General features: G+C 40.9%; 1 protein-coding gene across 1 annotated transcript in view; it reads right to left on the bottom strand.

The window, feature by feature from the left end:
- Positions 1 to 22490, bottom strand: part of LOC140918001 (uncharacterized) — a 152269-nt gene that overhangs the window by 18131 nt on the left and 111648 nt on the right. The window contains exons 50-64 of the mRNA XM_078854475.1: positions 19686 to 19859; positions 18715 to 18922; positions 15795 to 15961; positions 13616 to 13728; positions 12273 to 12354; positions 10814 to 10951; positions 9893 to 10055; positions 9039 to 9160; positions 6916 to 7056; positions 5568 to 5681; positions 4903 to 5031; positions 4108 to 4269; positions 2603 to 2767; positions 1248 to 1413; positions 197 to 381 (exon numbers count right to left, since the gene is read on the bottom strand). Coding sequence (XP_078710601.1) covers positions 197 to 381; positions 1248 to 1413; positions 2603 to 2767; positions 4108 to 4269; positions 4903 to 5031; positions 5568 to 5681; positions 6916 to 7056; positions 9039 to 9160; positions 9893 to 10055; positions 10814 to 10951; positions 12273 to 12354; positions 13616 to 13728; positions 15795 to 15961; positions 18715 to 18922; positions 19686 to 19859 — 2229 coding nt within the window. The remainder of the gene's footprint in view (positions 1 to 196; positions 382 to 1247; positions 1414 to 2602; positions 2768 to 4107; positions 4270 to 4902; positions 5032 to 5567; positions 5682 to 6915; positions 7057 to 9038; positions 9161 to 9892; positions 10056 to 10813; positions 10952 to 12272; positions 12355 to 13615; positions 13729 to 15794; positions 15962 to 18714; positions 18923 to 19685; positions 19860 to 22490) is intronic.

Raw genomic sequence — 22490 nt, 5'->3', positions numbered from 1 at the left:
CAGATATAAAAAATGGTAACATAATATACATGGTTATGAGGGAAGAATCCCAAACACCTCTAACGTGCTACATTATTGGATACAATCCACTAATGAAACCCATCTGGAGGATGTTCCACTAATTTGATGAGGTTAAGAAAATATTCCGTAGCTCAAACTGCTGCACTACTATCAACTGCTGCTAAAGGCATCTCACCTCAACTTTAACTACTGGATCTCCACAACCATGAGCCACCAAACTCAAGCTCTGGTTAACAGCAGTTAGCGTCAATTGTCCCATTCTTTCTTGCCTTATGCCATTAACGCTGAGATAAGTGTTAATGGTAGCCATCTCTTGTCCATCAGTACATGCAGTGAGCTCTACTCCTTCCTCCAAGTCCCCTAGGAGAGTAAAAGGAGATATTCATTTGCACAGACAATATTGACAGGCATTAGTGTTTTAAAGCCAGCTTTATAATTAATTGAATAGAGTGGTATTTATGCAATAGCGATAGAGGTTATGTACTTGCAGAGAGAAGCAAGGATTAATGAGGAGAAACGTCAAATCAGCTTAATTATTTGCGTTTCTCCTTTTGTATAACTTGTATATACTTTACACTAAAAGTGTGCAGGCTTTTTGAAGCATTGGGTTAACATAATAAGGTGACATTCTCCTCTCAGATCTCCATAATGACTCTTGTGCTCTCCCTTTGACTTCCGCAGTCTTTCACTCACTCAAATCCTGCGTAGGTCACAAATGAAAATGTGTTGGGCAGTCTAATCACTCATTCATCCCCCCAAAAATGACTGTATGCAGTAGTGTCACACACTGATCCATTTCCGTGCAAGAGCATACCAAGAAGGGAGGACTGAGGTGTTGCATGGCTTTTGCAGGCATTCTGAGTCAAGCCATTGCTATCAACCCTTGATTTGCACATTAAACCCCATGTAGGCAAGGGGAGGATCAGTCACTCGAGACAGTGTTTCAACTACATCACCACCTATTCAAATCCAGACTTGGTTGGGAGTTATTCACAAGTCACTACCACCCAGCCTATATTAAATGAGTTGTTGGGCTCAGTATACAGGGTCCATATAGTGAAAAACTATCATCATAATTGGCATCCTTGTTGATAGGCTCAACTCCTCGGATTGAATGGCAATGAAAACTGAACTGAGGTGGCACTCTTTCCTCTTCTGTGTGTGCACAATGCAACTGGCTGTCAATCACAGCTTATTGTTATAAATTGCAGCCCTTATATACTTACCCTTTACATATCCCATATAATATTGATGACACTCCTTTCCTTTAGAAGCAGTTACTTTTACTTTCTCTTTTTGATCAATATTTCCCTCCATCAGGACTTGGCTTTGAACAGCTGAGGAAGTAGCAGTTCCTGTCAGACCTAGCCAAATATCCTCAGATGCTTTTAGCTGCATTCATAAGAAGAAAAAAATAGATATTGATGCAGAGCCAAGGCAAAGAATAAATGAAGCAACATTCAGTGATGATGTTGGAATGCAAATGGATTCTACATAAGACTAGATGGTAACGGAGATATTTTTCAATGCCTGTGCTTTACGCACAAGAGATCCTGTGCTGAAAAGCTCAAGCAATAGGATAATTGACTTGAGACAGAACAATTCGATAGCAAAGTGGAGTCAATCAATTACAGCATTGCAGATTGTGCCAGGCATGTGGATAATCTTTTAATCGTGGCAATGAAAGAAACACTGATGATCAGTTACTTGCTATACTGCCAGCTTGTGCCACTCATTCCCAGTGTATGTGCAGGAGTATAAAGCCCATATGCATGAGCTGAGTTTCCCACCTTTAATATCTCTTCTTTTGATATAGTTCCTTTAGAAGAATGTCCAAATCATTAAAATATTTCAAGTGGTAGCTAATGTTGCATAAAATAATTATGGTTAGCTATCAGTGTTCCTCCCAAAACATGCTCAGCAAATGTCATGTGTTGACCTCAATGCTTTTCTCTTCCCCATGAGCTCCTCTATCTTACTTGCTACCTACAAGTTAAAAGCGAGAAAGGAAGGTGTTTGCCTGACTGATGATCATAGTATCAGGCAGTTCTCCATCTCTCTTGCAGAGACCAATGTTGTTTTCTGGCAATGGACCCTTTGTTTGAGTCTAACATTTTGTTTCCCCATGAATAAAATATGCTTGTTTTTGCGAAGATCCCGTTTTATGCTTCACCAACTAGGCCAGTCACTTAACCTGCAGATACTGAATAAAGTAGCAGGCTGTGGAGACCATTTAAAAAGCATAACACACACTCTGGTAGAGGTATACTTAGTGCATTTCTCACCAAAGTCTGCAGTTGACTGGTCTTGGTACTTCCTTTTCTCTTGTGGTCACACTGCATCTGCAGTGCACACCAACATGGTAAAGGGGTTTGCTACCAAAATCAGGAAGCAAACTCCTTTTTGATTTTTAGCCTGAATTTTCCCCATTTTACTGTCTTGTTAGTCATTTACTGCACTCACACAGATTAGAAGCTAGATGGCAGTATGACTTCAACAGAGAAAAAAATGACACTGGGAGTGCTATAAAGCCCTTATTTTAAAAGACTTCACAGATGTCCATGCCCAGCATTAAACTCACTTCAAATTCCATCAAATATTTCTTCACTTCAGCTGTGCTGTTATTTTTTAAGGCTATTGTGAGCACCCCATCCTCTCTGACATCACCAGTATGGTGGAATCTGCCTTCTGACTGCAGGATGATATCTCCTCTGTTGAGCTGATGCTTTCCAGAGAGAACAATTACCTAAATATGGAAAATGTCAATATTTAGGCTTAGTTTTACTATGGAAATTAAGAAGAGTAAGAGAATCTGCAAGAGTTGCCACAGATCTTGGCATTCTCTCAGTCACTCAGCAAATTGATGAACCACACTTGTCATTTCAGAAACCAATGCCTCTTGAAACGTACAGCTCTCTCTTACTCTATTGTGCCTCTAAATCTTTGTGATTTAACTACTGTACATTCCGCAATCACTTATGTCTACAAGACTAGATGAATGGCTGAACTAAAATTGCACTTCTAATAAAACAAATGAATTTCTTTTTGCTCTTGTTCTGCACCATGGTAGCTGTCATTCTTGTAGATACTTTTTTATATATAAGCAGAAGATTTTTAAAGCAGGAGGATACATCCGACTTTAAAGTGGCATGTTAAAGATAGGTCCAAACTTCAGAAATAAACAATCCCAAATTTTGAGAAAGTTTTACTGGGACCAAGATAAAAACCCTATTTTTAACTGGGCCCAAAACTGCTGTGCTTGCCAACAAGGGAAGCAGCTGGGAAGAGACGAAATTTATTTTACAAATACAGACCTTGAGTATGCTGGTGAATATTTTGATGCTTTTATTATCTACAGGAAGCTCTGGATTCTAAGCATGAAAACAGGACAGAACACAGAAACTTGACCCGTTTGTGTGTGTAAACTAAAAACAAACATCAAACATGAGACCAAAGCTTGACCTCCAAATTCTACCACTAGCACCAGAGCCAGCACAGGCTGGGAATGCTCTCAAGGCAATACTGCGTAGCTAGGGATGAAGGTTTCAGAGTAGCAGCCGTGTTAGTCTGTATCTGCAAAAGAAAAGGAGGACTTGTGGCACCTTAGAGACTAACCAATTTATTTGAGCATAAGCATGTAGCTCACGAAAGCTTATGCTCAAAAAAATGTGTTAGTCTCTAAGGTGCCACAAGTCCTTCTTTTCTTTTTTCTAGGGTTGAAGGAGAGCCTGGTATATTGCTCTCTGGTGACCTCTCTGACCAACAACTGGAACTGCATAGATGAGCTCTGGGAAAGGCAAGGGCCTTTGAGTAAGGGCATGGGAATGGAGTGACTGGCATTCTTAAGGGGGACTAGAGAATCTCTCCAAATGAGGCATATATAAAAAAGTAATGAGAGTTTGGTGGTAACAACTATTTTTCCCCATCCCAAAATGCCATTCAATTTTTATTTATATTTTGCTAAATTCTAGAAACAAATATCTGGTGGTAATTTTTGTGGAAAGCTGAGACTCAATGAAAATCAGTCATTTTGCTGGCAAATACTTGTGAATTGCAGTAGCAGCAATATACTAATATCCGACTTACATTTGGAAGGTCACACAGTGCAAGACTCATGTAATAATCCAGCCAAGTTGAGAAGTCTGTTTCTATTTTACCCAGCATATGTTGCTTGCTGCACGAGGTCAGAAAAACATTTTCCAAAGTGGCTTCTAACTGAATTTCATCTGGATACAATGGTCTGTTTCTCTGTATTAAACCGAGAAAATACTCTGTTAATGTAGCAATTGAATGAAACATTATAGTTATCCAAAATAACAATTTTCCCCCCCACATCAGGTTGCCAACTTCACTCCCCATCCCATGCTCATGGTTTGTTTCTGAACCAAAAGAAGGTCCAGTACACATACACAGCCAGCTAGCTGCCTGTGTCAGTTCTATGTCTCACCCAACTCCTGTTACCTAAAGAGCCAAAGCTTCAATATAATCCAAAAATACAGTTCTTTCACTAGGAAGCATGTTGGTTTACCAGCATAACTACTGGGCCCAAATGTATAGCATCATTGTACACTCAAGGCAAAAGTGATGCCTGTATTTTATTTCATCTGATATATTCTTAGCTATTCTACAAATATTTTTCTTTTTCCACATGAAAATAAAGGAAATCCATAAATAGTGAAGATTTACAAAATAATAAGAAAAGTAACCTCCTTCAGCTCAATGGAAAATGCGTATAGACTGTTTCAAAATCCATTCTAGATTTTTCATGGAGTTCTAAGGTGATTCATGTGAAATTCAAACACTAAGGATAAACCCTGTAGACACAGAAATTGCTCCTGCAAAGTATACGATGAGTAAACAGATATAGTAGCTTTTTGATACCTCATATGTCAGATTCTGTGTGATTTTTTTTCCATCCCAGTTCAGATCTAGATATTCAGTAAATAAGATTGTGGCTTGTTTTATAGACCCACATGCCTGAAGATTTCCTACAGTTAGTACTTTCTGAAGCTGGAAGAGAGCAAAATGGAATATACATGTTAGTGCCTTTGCCTGTCTTATATTTTCTTTCTGGAAAATTAGTTTACAGTTATACAAAATGCATTTTATAAACTCTTAGAGAATTGGTATCGTGGCACGTGCACCAAAGTAGAATCCATCCCGGTGCAGAAAGCTATCGCAAGTGGAGCCTATGCAGCATTTATGTTCTGCTTTGTTCCTATTGCGAAACTTAAGTGGTGTGTAGCCCTTGCCATGGTCATCAGCACAAGAGTGCATTTCATCCCGAATGCACAAATTATTTTTAGACTTGAAATGGAATTTGTCTGCGCAATTGTGAGAACACTTTAGATGGGAAAGGAATACAATAAAGATTCCCCAGAGGTTTTATTCTACCCTCTCTAAAGGTTTGCTAAGAAAAAGTCTGCTTCAAATACAATAAAAACTCAGGTTTTCATGACAACAGAAAGGAAGCACTTTCAATTCTTATAGTGGTTAAGGCTCAGAAAGTAAAATGTGCCTACTCATATTGAACTCCAGATTCATACCTGACCTGAAGAAACTGCCACACAAGCATCCCAGAGGGTGATGTTGAACTTAGATTTATCTTCCAAAGTAATTTTGAAGTCAGCAGGCTGCCCACCATTCCAAGTGAGCTGTATCTAAAACCAGAAGAGAGAGATTTATACATTGATCCTGGGCTGCAGGACTAGAACTAATGGAACTGTCTGATAGAATCCTCCCAAAGAAGATGTCCAGTGGAAACAACCATATTTGTTGCAATAACTACTATGGAAGGCCAGTATTTTCTATTTACAAAATGTTGAGGCATTTCTAAGTCTGTCCATGTTCCATGTCCTAGAGAGTGTGAATGTTCTACTGAATTGAATGCTGTCAGGCCTCAAAAACCACCTTCTGCTCCTCTTGGCAAATCCATAGATAAACTGAACTTTTAGAATGAAGTCAATGAAAGTCTTTCCGTTGACTTCATTGGGAATTGGATTGGGCCCACAGTCCTTCCTCAGCAAAACTACCCTTGAAATTAATAATTCCAGTGGGAGTTTTGCCTGTATAAGAACTGGAAAAACAAGACTTATCCCTAGGCAAATACTGATCACTACAGATACAATCACTTTTGTATGAAAACAAGTTGAGAGCTCTCTGTTATTTGTGCAAGGGTCGGAAAGAAATCCCAAGCACCAGAGAGAGCACTGCACAATTCATGTGGCTTATTATTAGGCATTATTATCTGTTTCAGGTGATAATTTACTGTGCAAATGCCATGTCATGCAGTGCAGTGCAGTGCAAATGCTATGTCATGCATACATCTTGCAGATAGGTCATGTAATATTTTCCATTTTTCTTATTTTGCGGGATGATTTGCAAACTATTTTTTCTATTCCTAGCATAAGCACTTTGCAGACAAACCTGGCCAAAATGTATTTTAAATCCTTTTTCTTTTCATGCAACAGATTTCCTCATTGCTCCCTACCTTCTTTTTTGTGTGGGACTTTCATTTGAAGCCTAAAAACTGAAGTTCTGTCTGCTCTGTATATACATTAAAGAACTCAGAGCAGTTTTTATAGGAATAGGGATTTATGTGACCATTCTAGGTCAAAATTCATTTGACCCCTTTTCCCCCACTGCTGTGCCCACCAAAGTGCAACATGTACATTGGACATCAGTAAAATGTTTTCAGTTCCCAAGAGTATCTGATAAAGCACGGTTGTGTGTTTATACTTAGAAAAGGAAATAATTGACACTAGGACACAGCAATGTTTGGTAAGTTACAGCTGTCCAATGGTGATCACTGTATACAGCTCTGGAAATGAAGGATACAGTATAAATATATTATTATAGATATTATTTAATTTGCAGCACCTCTCATCATCGTACCTGCTGGTTGTACTTTCCACCTTTTCTTTCAGACAGGGAACTGACCTCCAGTTGCCTCAAGGAGAAATTAAACGGGTGAGCAACAGTGGCTCGGTACTTTACATGCTCTTTTCCAAATTTCAGAGAAGATGAAACAAATACCTGGGAAACATCAACAGACATAGAAATGTCTTGAGTAACAAAACTCCTTACACTAACTGAGCTGGGAAATCCAGCACAAAGCTGTTTTTGTAGTTTTTACTCATATGAATGACATGCTTAGCACTAGAAGTCAATTTTAGAGTTAGGGCATTCTTACTATCTAAATCTCCTCTGTGGTTTCAGGAGGATGCAGCATTTCTCTTTACCAGTGCACTAAGGCCATCATCCTGCAAAGACTTACGTACGTGTAACACCACCAGAGCCCAGTCGTCGGTGGGCAGGATGGAACCTGGAACCTCTGGAGCTAAATACATGAGCCTCTACTGCATGAGCTAAAAGCCATGTGCCTCTTAGCTAAGACTCTAGAGCAGACTCATTAAATCTCTCTAAGTGGTCTTGGTGCCACTAGATGGGATAGAACGCCACACACAGGTGGTGTGTGGGTTACACATGCACTTAACTTTAAGCACTGCAAGCAGTTCCATTGGCTTCAAAAAGACTTCTCATGGCATGTGAAGTTTAAGTATATGCATAAGTTTTCCAGAACTGGGGTCTAACTTGTGTAGTGTTATGCAAGAACTGTTTAACATCATACACCACACATGGAAATGGCAGCATACATTTCAGCAGTGGTTCAACTGTTCCCTGTATATCCTCTTCTAAATTTCATTTGGGATATTGATGCTTGTACATTATTACTCTAAGGGAAGCTTGATCCTTTATGGAGGCAAACTCATTTTCTGCTATGGTAATGAGTTTTATACTTTTCTTTTCCCCTTCCCATCATTAAGAAAATAATACTCTTTGAAATATACCTGTCTTGAGTAACATTATGCCAGTGTAACAACCTGTTTATTGCCTCAGTATGTTGGTAATTATACCTTAGATACAAATTCAGAGTACACATAATTTGCTTTAAGTCAGAGCTTGAGATGAACTCAACTATTCAGCCATGTTTCTATGTTATACCTGAGATTATTAAATTATGGTCCTTTACCAATTATTTTTAAAGGCAGATTTGCTCCTTTATTTTAAAAACTGAAACTGGTTTATCTGTTACAGTGTAAAATGTATTAAAACAATGAGGAGTCCAGTGGTGCCTTAAAGACTAACAGATTTATTTGGACATAAGCTTCCGGGCTTAAAAAATGACTTCTTCAGTCTTCATCTCCTTCAGTCTTCAGAATAAGTGGTTTTTAACCCACAAAAGCTTATGCCCAAATAAATCTGTTAGTCTTTAAGGTGCCACCAGACTCCTTGGTTTTTTGGGGTTTTTTTGGGATACAGACTAAAACAGCTACCCCTCTGATAAAATGTATTAGACATTTTATGCCAAATGTATCATTCTTATTGCTAATTAGGAGAAATCAAAGAAAAGGCTGTGATTAAATCACTGATGTTTAAAATGCCTGCCACTTGGGGTATTTATTGTCTAACTCCTGTTAGTATGAATCTGACCCACTTCATTGAAAGAAACAATCTCTTAATCCCTTACAACCACCTCCCCACCTTCAGTGGCTTCTCACCTAATTCAAAATTCTTTTTTTGGCTTTGAAATTCCCCAAAGACTTGCTCCATTCTACCTCTTTGACCCTATATCCATCCTCTGCCCCATCCTGGTCATTTGCACCTTCAATCTTGGCCTGCATGTTATTCTGAATAGCTGTTTTTTGCCCTTTCATTTGGGTTGAAATTCCTTCAGTCTTCCACTCTGGACCATTTCCATTTAGCCTTTGGTTGCCTCTCTTTGTAAAGCAGTTTGTAGGGTTGCTGTATGAAGGATGTTGCATACAATAAAAGGCATTGCATTTAAGTAGTTCCACTAAGAATAAGGACTGCTCCACATTCATAGTTTTACAAAGTTATCTTAAGTCTACAGTTTTTCTCCTGCTCAAATTCCTTGACTATCTTTCTGTCTCATTTAGTCTTTTCAAACACACTTGATATTCCACAAATTTCTTCTGTGCTGTGTGCTGTTTTACCTGGTCTTTGTTGTTCCAACCAATGGTGACATCATCCTGATGATTGTGTGTTGAATGCTCCACATACATGTTGACCTTCGAATGCCAGGGGAAAGGAATGGAGAGAGGATGGAAAAACTCCACTAAAAGAAAGAGTTCAAACAGATTAACTTCAGATTACCATGCTGGTTTTCTGTTACTTTTAATTAGTGACAGTGCACATGACATAGCACCTCAAGAAGACAAGGACAACATTTGGCACTTAGCAAGAATATCTTTTTCTCATAAAATCATTTTTTGTGCCACATGTTGATTTCTACTGACTAAAAAGAACCACAGAAGGGGGGAAAATTCTCTATTTACTAATAAATCAACCATGCAGTAATTAAAATGGAGACATCTGCTCAAAAGAAATTCCTGTAGGGAACACCAGGAAAGTTGTTATTTTCAGATGAAGATATCTCAGCATCGGGGGCTAGATGATCTTTCTAGACAGATGCCTTAGAAAGGTGGGAGTGGTAAAGGGCCACTGCTCTAGGGAGAACACAAGGCAATGTGCACAATGCCCCCGGGGTTCCTGGGCTGCCTTGGTGGAATGTAATTTACTACAAGCAGTTTCTGAAGAAGGCCATATGAAATAACCTAGCTTGCTTTACAGTCTCATCCCAAAGGATAGAAACAAAGGGCGCAATATTGAAGTCCTTACTCCTTGAATTCATTGGCAACTTTGCCTGAGCAAGATCTATAGGATTGGTCCCAAAATGTTTGAACTTATCTGGCATTAAAATATTTAGATAACCAGATTTTGTGTCCTTCACTTTTAAGTTTCCCTTATTTTCTGCTATCAAGGCTTCCTAGAAAGTTGAGAAACCTACCCTTAATGTCATGACCTCCAGATAACTTTGGGAAGAGTCCAGTGTAAGCGCCTGTTACTTTTACCTCCTTGCCGTCCCACAGCACAATGTGTCTCAACAAATGAGTTCTGTTACTTTTCTGGTAAACCATCATGAACACAAGCTGCCTTGGAAGAAATTTTAACTGAAAACAGAATCGGGGGAGGAATCCATTAAAAACCAAGACTTTGGAGACAGAAAAATCTAAAACGTGTAATTTGGGATTGAATTCACTGCGGCCAGTGATTATCTATTAAATAAATGTTTGTATGGTGTCAATTCAAAGGAACCCTGATCCTTCACTGAGGCTTTTAGTTACTACCATTATATAAATGACAGTGCATGTCTGCTGTCAAATACCCTACTCTGTCTACTGTAACCAAACATACACAGTACTGTAACCTCTTTACAATATCTGTTTTTGTACACTTATTGCTTACTCTGCCATCTCTATCTGACCACACCTATTACAGTATTCTCTCTATTGCACCACAGTGTCACCATTTAAAAAAAAAATCCAGTGTTTGCACAAGCAGTTACTACAAACAGTGGTAGAAGACGTTTTTACAGTTTTCTTCTCTACTTAGACTAGGAAGTATGTGTGGTAACTGAGTAGAAAGAGTTGGCCAATATTCAGTTTTAAATATATTACAACATTTTCTCTACAGCATGTATTTGTATATACTGTGCACTGTCTATGTGTATGCGCAGACAAACCCCAAACCAAACAGTGGTTACATTGTTGGATACTAAACTAAACTAACCATGATCCGTAGAATACTACAGGCCTACTCCTGCTGCTAATGCAGTCGATAGCAAAACTCCTAATGGCTCCAACAGGGGCAGGATTAGTCCTAAGCATGGACACAAAATGGCAGTGGCTATTTAGCCGATGGTACCAACCTGGGGCATTGTGTGCATCATTTCAATGACTTTTCTGTAGCTGGTCTCAGTGAAAGTTAACTTAGTTGTAAGATGGAAATCCTTTTTTCCCATCCTGATAGACAGCCTGCCTTCTGCTTCCCTCATGGAGTAATTTACCTATGGGAATTCCAGTTAAAGTGAAAGAAAAACTGACTTAATTAGACTCAGACTCTTGTTTCTGTGGCAGAGTATATTACACGGAAAGGTGGATGTGATTTGTCATTTTCTTTCTTACATTCATATTGTAGCATGAAAGGTTACAAAAACAGACTGTTCTCAATGTGTGTGTCTGTCACGGAAGTCACGGATTCTGTGACTTTCCATGACCTCCATGACTTCTGCAGTGGGTAGTGCTGGCTCAGGGGCTACCCGAGCCAGGAAGCCCCTGAGCCGCCAGCAGCAGCAGTTTGGGTGTGTAGGAGGGGGCTCAGGGCTATGGGAAGAAGTGCTTACCTCGGCGTAGAGGGTCTCCCCAGCTCCCACCAGCACGTCCCTGCAGCTCCTAGGAGGAGTGGCCAGAGGGCTCCACGCACTGCCCATGGCTTTAGGCGCCACCCCCGCAGCTCCCATTGGCTTCAGTTCCTGGCCAATGGGAGCTGCAGAGCCAGCGCTTGTGGTGGGAGCAGTGTGCAGCATCCCCTTGGCTGCCCCTCCCCCTAGGAGCTGCAGGGACATGCGGAGCCGGGTAGGGAGGCTGCCAGCCCCGCCAACCCTCCCCCACCCCAGCACCAGCGAGGGTCCCAGGCCGTGCGCTGCCATCTAGCCCCCCTTCCCCAGCAACAGCGGGTTCCCGGGCCACCCCCCAGCACCTGCAGCGCCCCTGGACCGCCCCACCAGAGCACCCCCAGTTCAAGTCATGGACAGGTCACAGGCTGTAAATTTTTGTTTATTGCCTATGACCTGTCCGTGACTTTTAATAAAAGTGCCTGTGACTAAAACGTAGCCTTCCTCATAAGGAATTAGGCTTTGTTACTCTGGCAATAACTGCTCACACACAAATAGTCTACTGTCTCCTGTGGACAATGTTATTCTTTCCCTTCCCTACTTTGCTTTTGTATTCCACACCCACTGTTAGTAGCCAGTTTCCAGAATAATTTCCTCACTGACCATTGTTTTTTTAAATAACCAACGTAATTATAAATACAGCTTTGGGACAGCAAAAGAAATTCTTTATGGATACAAAATTCTGGCATTGCTTTATCCAGTGTTTAGGAAGTGGAATCTACTGATATAAATGAATCCCCCCTATTGTGCTAGGAATGCTGACAATTATTGCTTTGGAACATATCCAGCATCTTGGAAATGCGCTGTGCCAAAAAACCCCACCAATAATAAAAAATTAATAGTTGTTAGTGCTAGAAATCCTGCTGTTAGAATCTTGAAAAATTAGATGGGTGTAGCAAAAGACATGGAGGGTGGATAACCTGTAGATAGTTACCTTTGAAGAAAGTTCAGCTGTGCTGGGGAAGTATTGAAGAAGGAAGGGGACATTCTGTAGGGCTTTTATATTCAGTTCTTCACTAGAGGAAAGAAATACATTGTTTGGACAAAAATATTACTAAAACTACTCATGAGTCACTGGAACAGAACACTCAAAAGGGTCCAAACCACTGCTGGAATACGTGGGTGCAACCGCATAGGCCTCTGAATCTACCAGAGTCTCGTGAATTATGAATTGCACTTAATAGACTTGTTCAAGGCAAAAGAAATGAAATGACAAATTCTGACCTCAATGGAAGATGTGCATTCCAAGGAAGTCCAATATATAGGAATATGATTTTTTTGGAATGTATCACATGTGCATCACTGATTTAAACATGGGACTTGTACTAGGAATATGGGGCTATTAATGCAGTCAGTCATAGTTTCCTGATGAAAATTTGCTATGGTCAAAATTCTAGCTAAATGTGAACGAGTTCTTAGTGCAAAGAAGTACTCCTGGCTGGAATATACTGAAATACATGTGTAATATTCCAGAATTTCAAAAGCCAAAATAATACATCTCTTAGACCCCTTAAAAAGCTCAGAAGTTTGTGCATTAGTCTTTCCAAGTCCTTTCTATTACGATATTTTCTATCTAGTCCTTCTGAAGTGAATCCCTTTTCTATTAATCTTTCATAGAACATCCTTGAAAAGTTTTAGAAGAATTCTGGAAATAAACACTGTAAATACCACAAGCGCTATGCATCAGAATGCCCCCAAATTAGAAGAATCAGGAAGTTTTCACAATTTTTACTGAGGTTTAACTGTGCTGAAGTGACTTTAATGGGAGTTAAAACACATGCTTAGAGTTAAGGCACGGGCTTAAGAACTTTGCTGGGTCAGAGCCTCAGTCATCTGGTCCCCGCCAAAGGAATACAGTGGCAAAACTCCATAGAAATGCTGCCTGTCTCCTGCCTGGGGAAGTAAGGAAGTGGAGATTTCTTGCAGAGGATTCTACAGTTTCTTCATAGAAATGTGGGAGGAGGAGGCGGACGGTCAAGAGGCCAGCACAAAACATGCATCTACTTTCCCAAGCCCCTGTGTTTGGAGCAGGCTAGGGGAACAGCAGACCATGCCTGCTAAATTTTCCCTATCACCAGCAGTTAGGGACTGATACCATTCTTCAGCCCCGCATACATTTCCCTGAGCTAACATCCTGTTTATCAGGGCTGTGTATTTTATTTAAGGATTTATTATCCACTTCATTAGTATTTGGGCCATTTAATAAGGCCTTAACTGTATTTCTGTGATCTCACCAGCCGAATTCAAACTTTACAATTACCAAAATCACCCTCTCACCTTTGCTGTTCATTTTTCACATTGATGGTGACTGAGAGGTTTGTATTTGGTTCACAGGTCAACTTCATAGAGCCTTCAATTTCACTTGCAGTTAGGACTTCGAGGAATGCTATCTGGGGAGTAAGCAGAAAGACAGCAAACAGAATGTGTAAAGGGCAGTCTCTCACTATAAGGCTCTCTGGTAAAAAGCTAGTTTCTAGTCTCTACAAAGCTAGCGTTGGAGCTGCTAACTCAAGCAAAGCCCAATGCAAAGTGTCCCATTATACAACACACAGTAAAACATGCAGGGTCTTTTAGCTCTTCACAATAAGTTATATGGGTTGTGTGCCCCTTGCAATGTTCCTCAGAGTTGCCCAAGTCATGAGGTTGCTTTAATGTATCTTAAAGTGCTGGGCAAAGCACTGACCAGTGGATGACAATTCTGCTTTGTGGCAGCTTTCAAGGTTTCAACATTTGTTTTCATTCCATGAACAAACCTTCTGAATGATTTAATGGAAGTGGGAGCGTGTGTGTGTCAGTCAGTCTCACTCAATGTAGCCGGGTGATCAGAGCACTGGCCTTGGGAGGTGGGAAGCCCATGTTCAAATTGCTGCTGTCTGATTCAGCACAAATGTTTGCATGCCAAATCAGACAGAGCAGAGACTGGAACCTGCGTTTTCCACAAAAAGTTTATGGAAACTGACAGCTCTACAAAGTGTCTCTGCTTTAGCAAAGCAGCGTATTTGCTGAATCAGCTCTGCTGCTCACATTTGATGATTTAATAGCTGGTGACTTTAAAACTGAGCTATAGAGGAGCATCGGGAGACTTAAATAATATTAAATGGTATTTCCTGCCTTAGCAGTTATAATGCTGACTTACATATTTCTGAATGGGTTGGTTTAGAAGTAGACCCCCCCCGCCATTTTCCACCTGGATCTCTTAATTATCATAGTTAATCATACTAAAACAGACAATGCAAGCTTAACTCCCTTAACCTCATTTGTACCAAACTCCAATGCACTCCAGAGCTGTACTGCGTTAATACTGTGTCCATGGACACCGGTTAACATAAATGTATCCATAGGACTTAAATGCTTATAGACTTATTGGGAGATACCACATTTAGAGCTTGATCCTACAAGATGCTGAATAGTCCCTCATGGTACTGAGTACCCTCAAGTCAGCATGTGTGATGTATGCTGAGTCAGCAGGAGCTGAGGGCACTTAGCTCGTCACTGGAGTGCTCAGTAATTCAGAGTTAACCCATGCTTCCTACATGCATAAAGCACTGAAGGAGTCAGCGTCTCAGCACTCTTCCTTTTCTCATGGAGACTTTTAGAGGATAAGACGTTACAATAAAAGATCTCAAGGTGGGAAAAGCAAGAGTGTAGTTCCTGTCCTCTTTAGTAAGATGTTGGCATTAAATACTTAATACTAATTTCAACATTGAAAATATGAGGCTCTAATATGGATCTAATATTTATTTTAAGAAGAATGTACCTTAATCTACATTCTGTCTCCTAGCTACACATTCTCTCATCTCAGGTAGGAGGCTACATCAGGAGCTTACTAGTACTACTTCTACGCGTTACCCAACAGAAGGTGAGGAGCCTTCCCAAGAGATGAATGTGTGCAGTTTTTTGCTGACCCCAGTGGGTGGCTTGGAAGCTTGAAAATATTACTGGAATAGTAAATTGCTTGAGTATGGTGAGAGGCAGTGAAACGTGCAGCAGTCATTGCATCCGGTCAAACGTCCCTGCTAAAGAGCTACAAATGACTTAAACCAAAACACAGTGATTCTATATCAGGGTTGTGTGAAAAAACTGTTTTCAGTAAAGTCTTTCTGGTTTGCTAAGAATCTGTTCACATTAGAAAATGTGATCACCATGGCTTATTGTAAATCTGCTCCTTTCTGAAGTGCATGTTTAATCACGTAAGAACAGAAATTTCTACTAGCTACTGGATTTATGTATTGGAAGTGGACTGTTAGCTCTGCATGATATTTATTTATATTAATTAAATATTTGGATATGCTGAGCCAAGACCTGCTCTCACCTACATCATTCTAAATCTGGAGTACTGCGACTGATGTTACAATGGATTCGTGCCAGTGTAACTAAAATTAAAATTATTATCCATGGTAACTCAATACATTCCTCTAAACAAAGCACACAAAGCTATCTATCTATGTTTTATTACCTTACTCATGAAGGGAAGTCCCAGATGCTTGAGAACAGTTATTGAATGTTTTACCTCTGCCATCAGTTCAAATGTATCATACAATTCAAAGTCAGTAACAACATCCATATTCAGAGTTATATATTTGTCATCATATTGAATTTCAAAGGTCGTCTTGGCTTTGTTTGCTAAAAGCAAGGAACATAACATTAATCATGCCATTTTAACGGGCTCCATCCCATTCAGTGCAGGCTTATACAAAACCGAAAGTGCCAGTGAATACACCTTTCAAGTAAAGCCATAAAACATCAGACACTCTAGAATGGCATGGGCTGTGGTCTTGGGTTTGCTGAGCCCAAAAACTGGGTTCTTTAATTGCATTTGTATATATTAAGCCAGGATCTAGCAAAGCACTTAAAAGTTATACACAATCTTAAGTATGTGAGTGGTCTCATAGGAGTCAATGTGCTTTGCAAGATCAGGGCTTTATTGTCTGTCAATACACATGGTTTTTATAGCACCCAGCATACTGGCATAGTTTCCTTTAGCAAATAAGACCTATTTTGAGGTCAAATGTTCCCCTCTATTATAAATAGAGATTATCATAATATTTCAAATGAAATTTTTTGTTCTTTTTCCCCCTTCCACTCCCACTTTTTCACTAGCAAAATGGGAAAAGGACATAAAAGGAGGAGGGAAAACAGGAGGGGAAAAAGGGGGGAACCTGAAACCCAGAAACATTTTAGAGAAGCAGGCAAAAATGTGGAGAGGCATGCAGTATGCTAGCTTGTGATCCAGTTAGTGGCTGGCTCAATGAGAGTGAGCACCTATTAACAGCTAATGGAAACACACCTTTTGATTTAAGTAGTAGGGCTTTAGCTATTGGTACTGAAAGTACTGGTTTGGTCCCTGTTGACCTCCATGACACCTGTGCTTACATGACTGTGGGTTCCTTACATTACAGAGTTTACCTAAATGTGACCATTCTTCCATTTGGGCACAGAAGACACTTATTGCAGTGGGAGATAGGAAGTAAAGATGGAGATAAGGTCTACAACCTCTAGTGCCATGCAGCTGTGGTGGCTCCTTCAGTGTTGATGTTTGGAGGGTAGGCTGGCATGTGACAAGTGGCTCTGCCTGCACCTAAACAGATCCACAGCTCAAGCCATGTGGTGGTGGTGAGGTTTATGGTTGCCATGGAGACTACTATAGCCCTTCATACACAACTGCTAGCCAAATCACCTAGGTCAAGCCTTCTCTTGGTGCAGGGACCAGGTTTAGACCAGCGGTGCCAACTGAGGTGGCTCGTGTGTGTGGGGGGGGGGGTGAGGGGGATTGTGCCACCTCTGCCCCTAGGCTTTTGCCTTGCTCAAAGTTCCGTAGGCCACAGAGCCAGAGGCCAGGGCCTGACCACTCCAATGCAGTGGTACCTGGCACACAAGGTTGCAACGCCACTCAAATTTGACCTGGCCACTCCTTCATCCAGATGTGGAGCTGCTGGGCCAAATGGTGTTGGCAACGTGGCACAAAGGAAATCTTTTCCTGTACAGCAGAGCACAGGGGAGTCTGCCAAGAATTCGACTCCTAGCAGCACCAGCTCATGCCCTGTGTGAGTAAGAGAGGGGGAGACTCCTTGACCGAGGGAGACCCGGGATCCCTGTGGAAAGAAGGGAGGGGGGAGATGAGCAGGAACCAGCACATGGTATTAGTGTCAACGGCCCTTTCATTTTATCTAAGCATTATGAGGCAAATGTTAGTGATGGTGCGTGGCCTGAATAACTGGGTTGTGTGCTCAGGAGTTCCATATGGGCTTGAGGGAAGAAACCTTTCCCTCCACCTACGCTCTGTTGCCAGGACTGCAGCAATGTGTGCTCCAATGGAGTCCCTGTTATCCCTATTGACAAATAAACCCTGCACTGTAAATCCCTTTGGACCTGTGCTCTGCTGCTGCACACAGTGGTTGGTTTCTGCACCCTGTGTGGGGGCTCCCAATCCTACCCTCTCCCACTGCAAACAGCAGAACTGCATTGGTTCCCTATGGTTAGGGCCCTCCTACAAAACCCCAAATGGAAATCTCATCACTATTGGATGCACTTCTGTTTTGGGGGAGTAGGGAGAATTTCATGCTGCAAGTGATGTTTGGTGGATCTGGGGGCTTTTTTGGTTGCTTTTTTTGGTATGCAACAGATGATGATGGGCAGGCTATTAACCAGTTTGATCATTAATTGATCAATGTTTGCCTTGTATTTCAGTTCTTCTCATTGTTACATAAAGGGAAAGAATGTATGTGATGGAGACATATGTGCAATAGTTTGACTGCTTAAAAAAAACCCCTAAAGACTCATCTTTCACAGTATTAATGATTCCAGAACTGCTGAATTGTTTCAGCATAGGTAGCTAAAATAGCCTGTAAAAGCTGGTTGGAAGCTAAAGACAAAATTATACCTGAAGCAATTTGTGGTAGAGTGAGTGCCTTCTTGGGGTTAGGGCTCTGACCTGGGACTCAGGAGATGTGGGTTCAATGCCCAGTGCTGCCACAGATTCTCGGTGTGACCTTAGCAAGTTATTTTCCCTTGGTGCCCCTCATTTCCCCATCTATAACATGGCAATAATGCTAACCTTTCTCCCACACTTTATCAATCTTGTCTAATTCAATTGTGAGCTCTTGGGGTAGAGACTGGTGTTTTGTACTGTATTTGTACAGCATCTAGCACAATGGTGCCCTGACCTCAACTGGAATACAAAAAATAATAGATCTAACTCATCTCATGCCATACACATTTTTAAGTGCTACCATTTTTATTGGAGAAAGGAAATACTGTGACTTTTTAGACAGTATCGGTGGCACACAGCGAATCAACTTGCAAAGAATTACACAAAAAGTAGTAATGAACACAAAGTCCTGTTGCATAAAAAGACTACAAAAAAACCAGCATCCTACCTAGTTTCTGTAACACAAGAGTCAGATTGGTCGCCTTAGGGTAGCCAAATGTCAGTAGTGCCTCACTGTTATGTACACTTTGACAGAAAATTTCCATTTGCTGGCCAATGTAACGAGAGTTAACTGTGTATGTGACTGATGTTCGTCCAGTCATAATTTGCACACGTCTCTCTTGAGTGGAATTTAATATTTGAAGGGACACAACCATCTGATAAAAGATATGTATATGTACTGAAAACAGACATTCAAAAACAATATCCTGGCCTGTTCCTTTTCAGAGAAGGACAGCAGAAGGAAAAGTTACTTTTATCTACAATTGTTACTAAAATCGACCCATAAATAGCAGAGCTTTAACCCATTCATTCGTTATCTATTAACATTTCTAGTATCAAATAGATCCATTGGAATGAACTGCAATTTAACTTGAGTTTAATCAATTGTAGGAATCAATTTTATGTCACATATTGCTTAAGTTACACCTTATCCCATAAAAAGATGAAAATATATCTAAGATTATACAATAAACCATTGATGTGTGCACACACACAGTTTAGAAGACAGGAGGATTTTTCTGTTAATTCCATGAGGGGACATTTAAGGAAATATTTCCCAGTAAAGTACACATTCCCATTAAAATCATGGGAACTGTGTCTCACTGAGCAATGCATTGCTCTGAAAATCTCTCTCTTCAGGACTTGCATTGCATTTTAAATGCCTGATCATCACATGCTCTATACTATCAAAGATCAAAATGGAATAGACTGGTTCACAAACCAGCAAATTCATCCTTAAGGCTTATATTTTGGCCTTACTTAGATTGTAAACTTTTGGGGGCAGATCCCATCTTTACATTCTGTGGGTGCACAGTGCCTAGCACAGCAAGGTTCTGGTCCATGACTGGAGCTTCTTGGTACTACTGGATTACAAATAATAAATAATAATTCATCAAACTATTTTAAAATGAAAAATACCTGGATCGATGCTGAGACTCCAAGTTGTATCAGCCATGGCCAATTGTGCTGGAAATTCCCAGACAGGTCAGTTCTTGCCTCAGTCTTTTGGATTTGTCCTTCCAGAACCATCAGGCAAGAACCATAGAGTGTTTGGATACTGAAACTCTTGATATCTTTCAGGTCAATGGTAGCCTGTGCATGATAATATCAATGATATGAAAAAGGGTGAGTTTACAAAAGTTAGAGCTACAATTAGTCAGGATTCCCTTTTCAGTTCAGGATGCATCTTTGAGACGAGGCGTAAAAGAGAAGTCCCAGGAGCTTGTGGGTCATTAAGGATCACATGACACTTTTAGAAAGGGAAAGTTAACTTTGGTGTTTAGCATGAAATTCCAATCTGGGTAATTACATTCTGGTTACCTCAGTGTTCCCAGCCTCCATCATCTCCAGACGGTTTATTTCGTCTCCCCTTGTTTTTCTGTTCAGTGTTGTTAAACACATGGTGCCCTGTTACTCTGCACTAGCTCTCTGTTGCTCTCAGGTGCAATTCAAGGTAGTGTTGACATTGATTTATAAAGCCCTTGCAGGTTTGGGGCCCTGCTACTTGAGCGTTTGCCCCTCTCCTTGTGCATCAGCACAACAGGGGAATTCAGCTCACACATCCTTATTCTTAGTCACTGATTGCCCGGGTCTATCTGTGGCATAGTGGAGGGCCCTTGGCTCTGGAATTCACTTTCTCCCTGACAGAGCCCAAATCTCAGGGTGTAAGGCAAAACCAGTCTTGCCTGAGGTGGCCCCTTCATTTCCCTTGTTCCTTTCAGCTTAATTAATAGAATCAGCATTGAAACCGTGCATTGACGTTTATCCACACATTTCTGTATTGTTTTGCAAATGTCTGTGCATGTGCCCAGAGACCTACAGTGTGAAAGAAATTTTAAAAAATAAATAAGGAAATAAATTTCTCCTGCATTTTCAATTCCATCAGCTGTTCTCCTTCCCATCCTAAAATGCCGCATTGCTACATGCTGTTAAACAAGTCGTTGTGTTTCAACCCAGAGGTGGCCTTAATTTGGAGATGGATCCTTGTGTATAATGGGTGATGGGCTTTGAGGGGAAAGGCATTATGTACGTGTCATATTATTAAATAGAAGCGTATTACCATAGTGAGGCCAGGACAGCTAATTGCAATTATTTCTTATTAATTAGTACATTATGAATTTTTAAAAAGCATAAGGTGTGATGTTTACAAACAAAACATTGAATTCTATTTTCCAGAGGTGTAGCGTACTATAAATGAACAGCATACCTTTCATTTGTCTGTCTGGGTTAAAAAGCCAGTAGTACCAGACAAACTTTTATTGGGTGTCTGCGATGATCGAGCTACTATTGGGAGGAAGCATTAAACTGTTTTCAGCTTCCGCTTCCTATCCCAGAAACAGGGCGTGTGGTTCTTGCCGTTTACTTCCAAACCCCCTGAGGGAACCTGGTGCTCTGCAAATAAATTTCAAGCTTCAAAGCCACATTTCCCAAGTATGTATGTGGCATGCCCTCCTCCCCTCGGTCCGCTTTATTGCAGAAGAGTAGTTAGAGATATTTGGAAAGCCACACATTTTTTTCTATCTCTGCAATTGAACTCAGGCATATATTTGTAAGCTTTTACCCTAACCTCTTCCACGCAGCTATGGTGTTAATCAGCAACTGGTGCCATCTCACAGGTCTCTATCTCACAAAGGTTCTCAAGTGTTTAATTTCATTAGGCCATTTCAGCGACATATTGTTGAAACCTAAGAGCCCAAAACCATATGAGTAAAACCCGGTCCAGTTCTATATATTGCATTTCTGAAGTGGCTCACGGCATGTTGAGAACCTAGGGACCATGTGGTCACACCTCGTCAGTGTGCTGCATAGGGGCGGTACATGATGTTTTGGAGCAGAGCTTTACCATTATCTCAGATGGCTTGCACAGGAGCAGCAGCAGCAGGTGAGGGGCATGTGAGGGAGGTAACCTAAATGCTGACAGTTTTAAAAGAGGAAGCCGGGCAGGCTGCTTCAGTTTTTCACAAGACAGAAAGGGAGAAAATAACGACAAGTGAAAAGTGCTTCACTGAGGAAGAAAATATCAGATGCACAACTGCCAAATGAAGAATAACTGAGTAGGCGGAAGTACTGCTGAAAAGGGATCTGTGGGTTGTAGTGGATCACATATTGAATATGAGTCAACAATGTGATGCAGTGGCTAAAAAGTCAAACATCATTCTGGGGTGTATGGACAGGAGTGTTGTATGTAAGACACAGGAGGAAATTGTCCTCTTCTACTCAGTACTGGTGAGGCCTCACCTGGAGTACTGTATCCAGTTCTGGGCACCATATTTTAGGAAAGATGTGGGCAAATTGGGGAGAGTCCATAGGAGAGCAACCAAAATGATAAAAGCTTTACAAAACTTGACCTATGAGAAAAGGTTAAAAAACCTGGGCATGTTTAGTCTTCAGAAAGAAGACTGAGGAGAGATCAGATAACAGTCTTCCAATATCTTAAGGGCTGTTATAAAGAGGACTGGGATCAATTGTTCTCCATGTCCACTGAAGGCTGGGCAAGAAATAATGGGCTTCATGTGCAGCAAGGGAGATTTAGGTTAGATATTGGGAAAATCTTTCCAACTATAAGGGTAGTTAAGCTCTGGAATAGGCCTCCAAGGGAGGTTGTGGAGATTAAGAATAGGTTGGACAAACACCTGTCCCGGATGGCCTAGGTTTACTTGCTCCTGCCTCAGAGCAAGGGGCTGGACTACATGACCTCCCGAGGTCCCTTCTAGCTCCACATTT

Source organism: Lepidochelys kempii, chromosome 10, assembly GCF_965140285.1.
Source record: "Lepidochelys kempii isolate rLepKem1 chromosome 10, rLepKem1.hap1, whole genome shotgun sequence".
Classification (NCBI taxonomy): domain Eukaryota; kingdom Metazoa; phylum Chordata; order Testudines; family Cheloniidae; genus Lepidochelys; species Lepidochelys kempii.
Note: the sequence above shows the minus strand (reverse complement) of the source record. Positions and strands in the feature narration are given on the sequence as shown.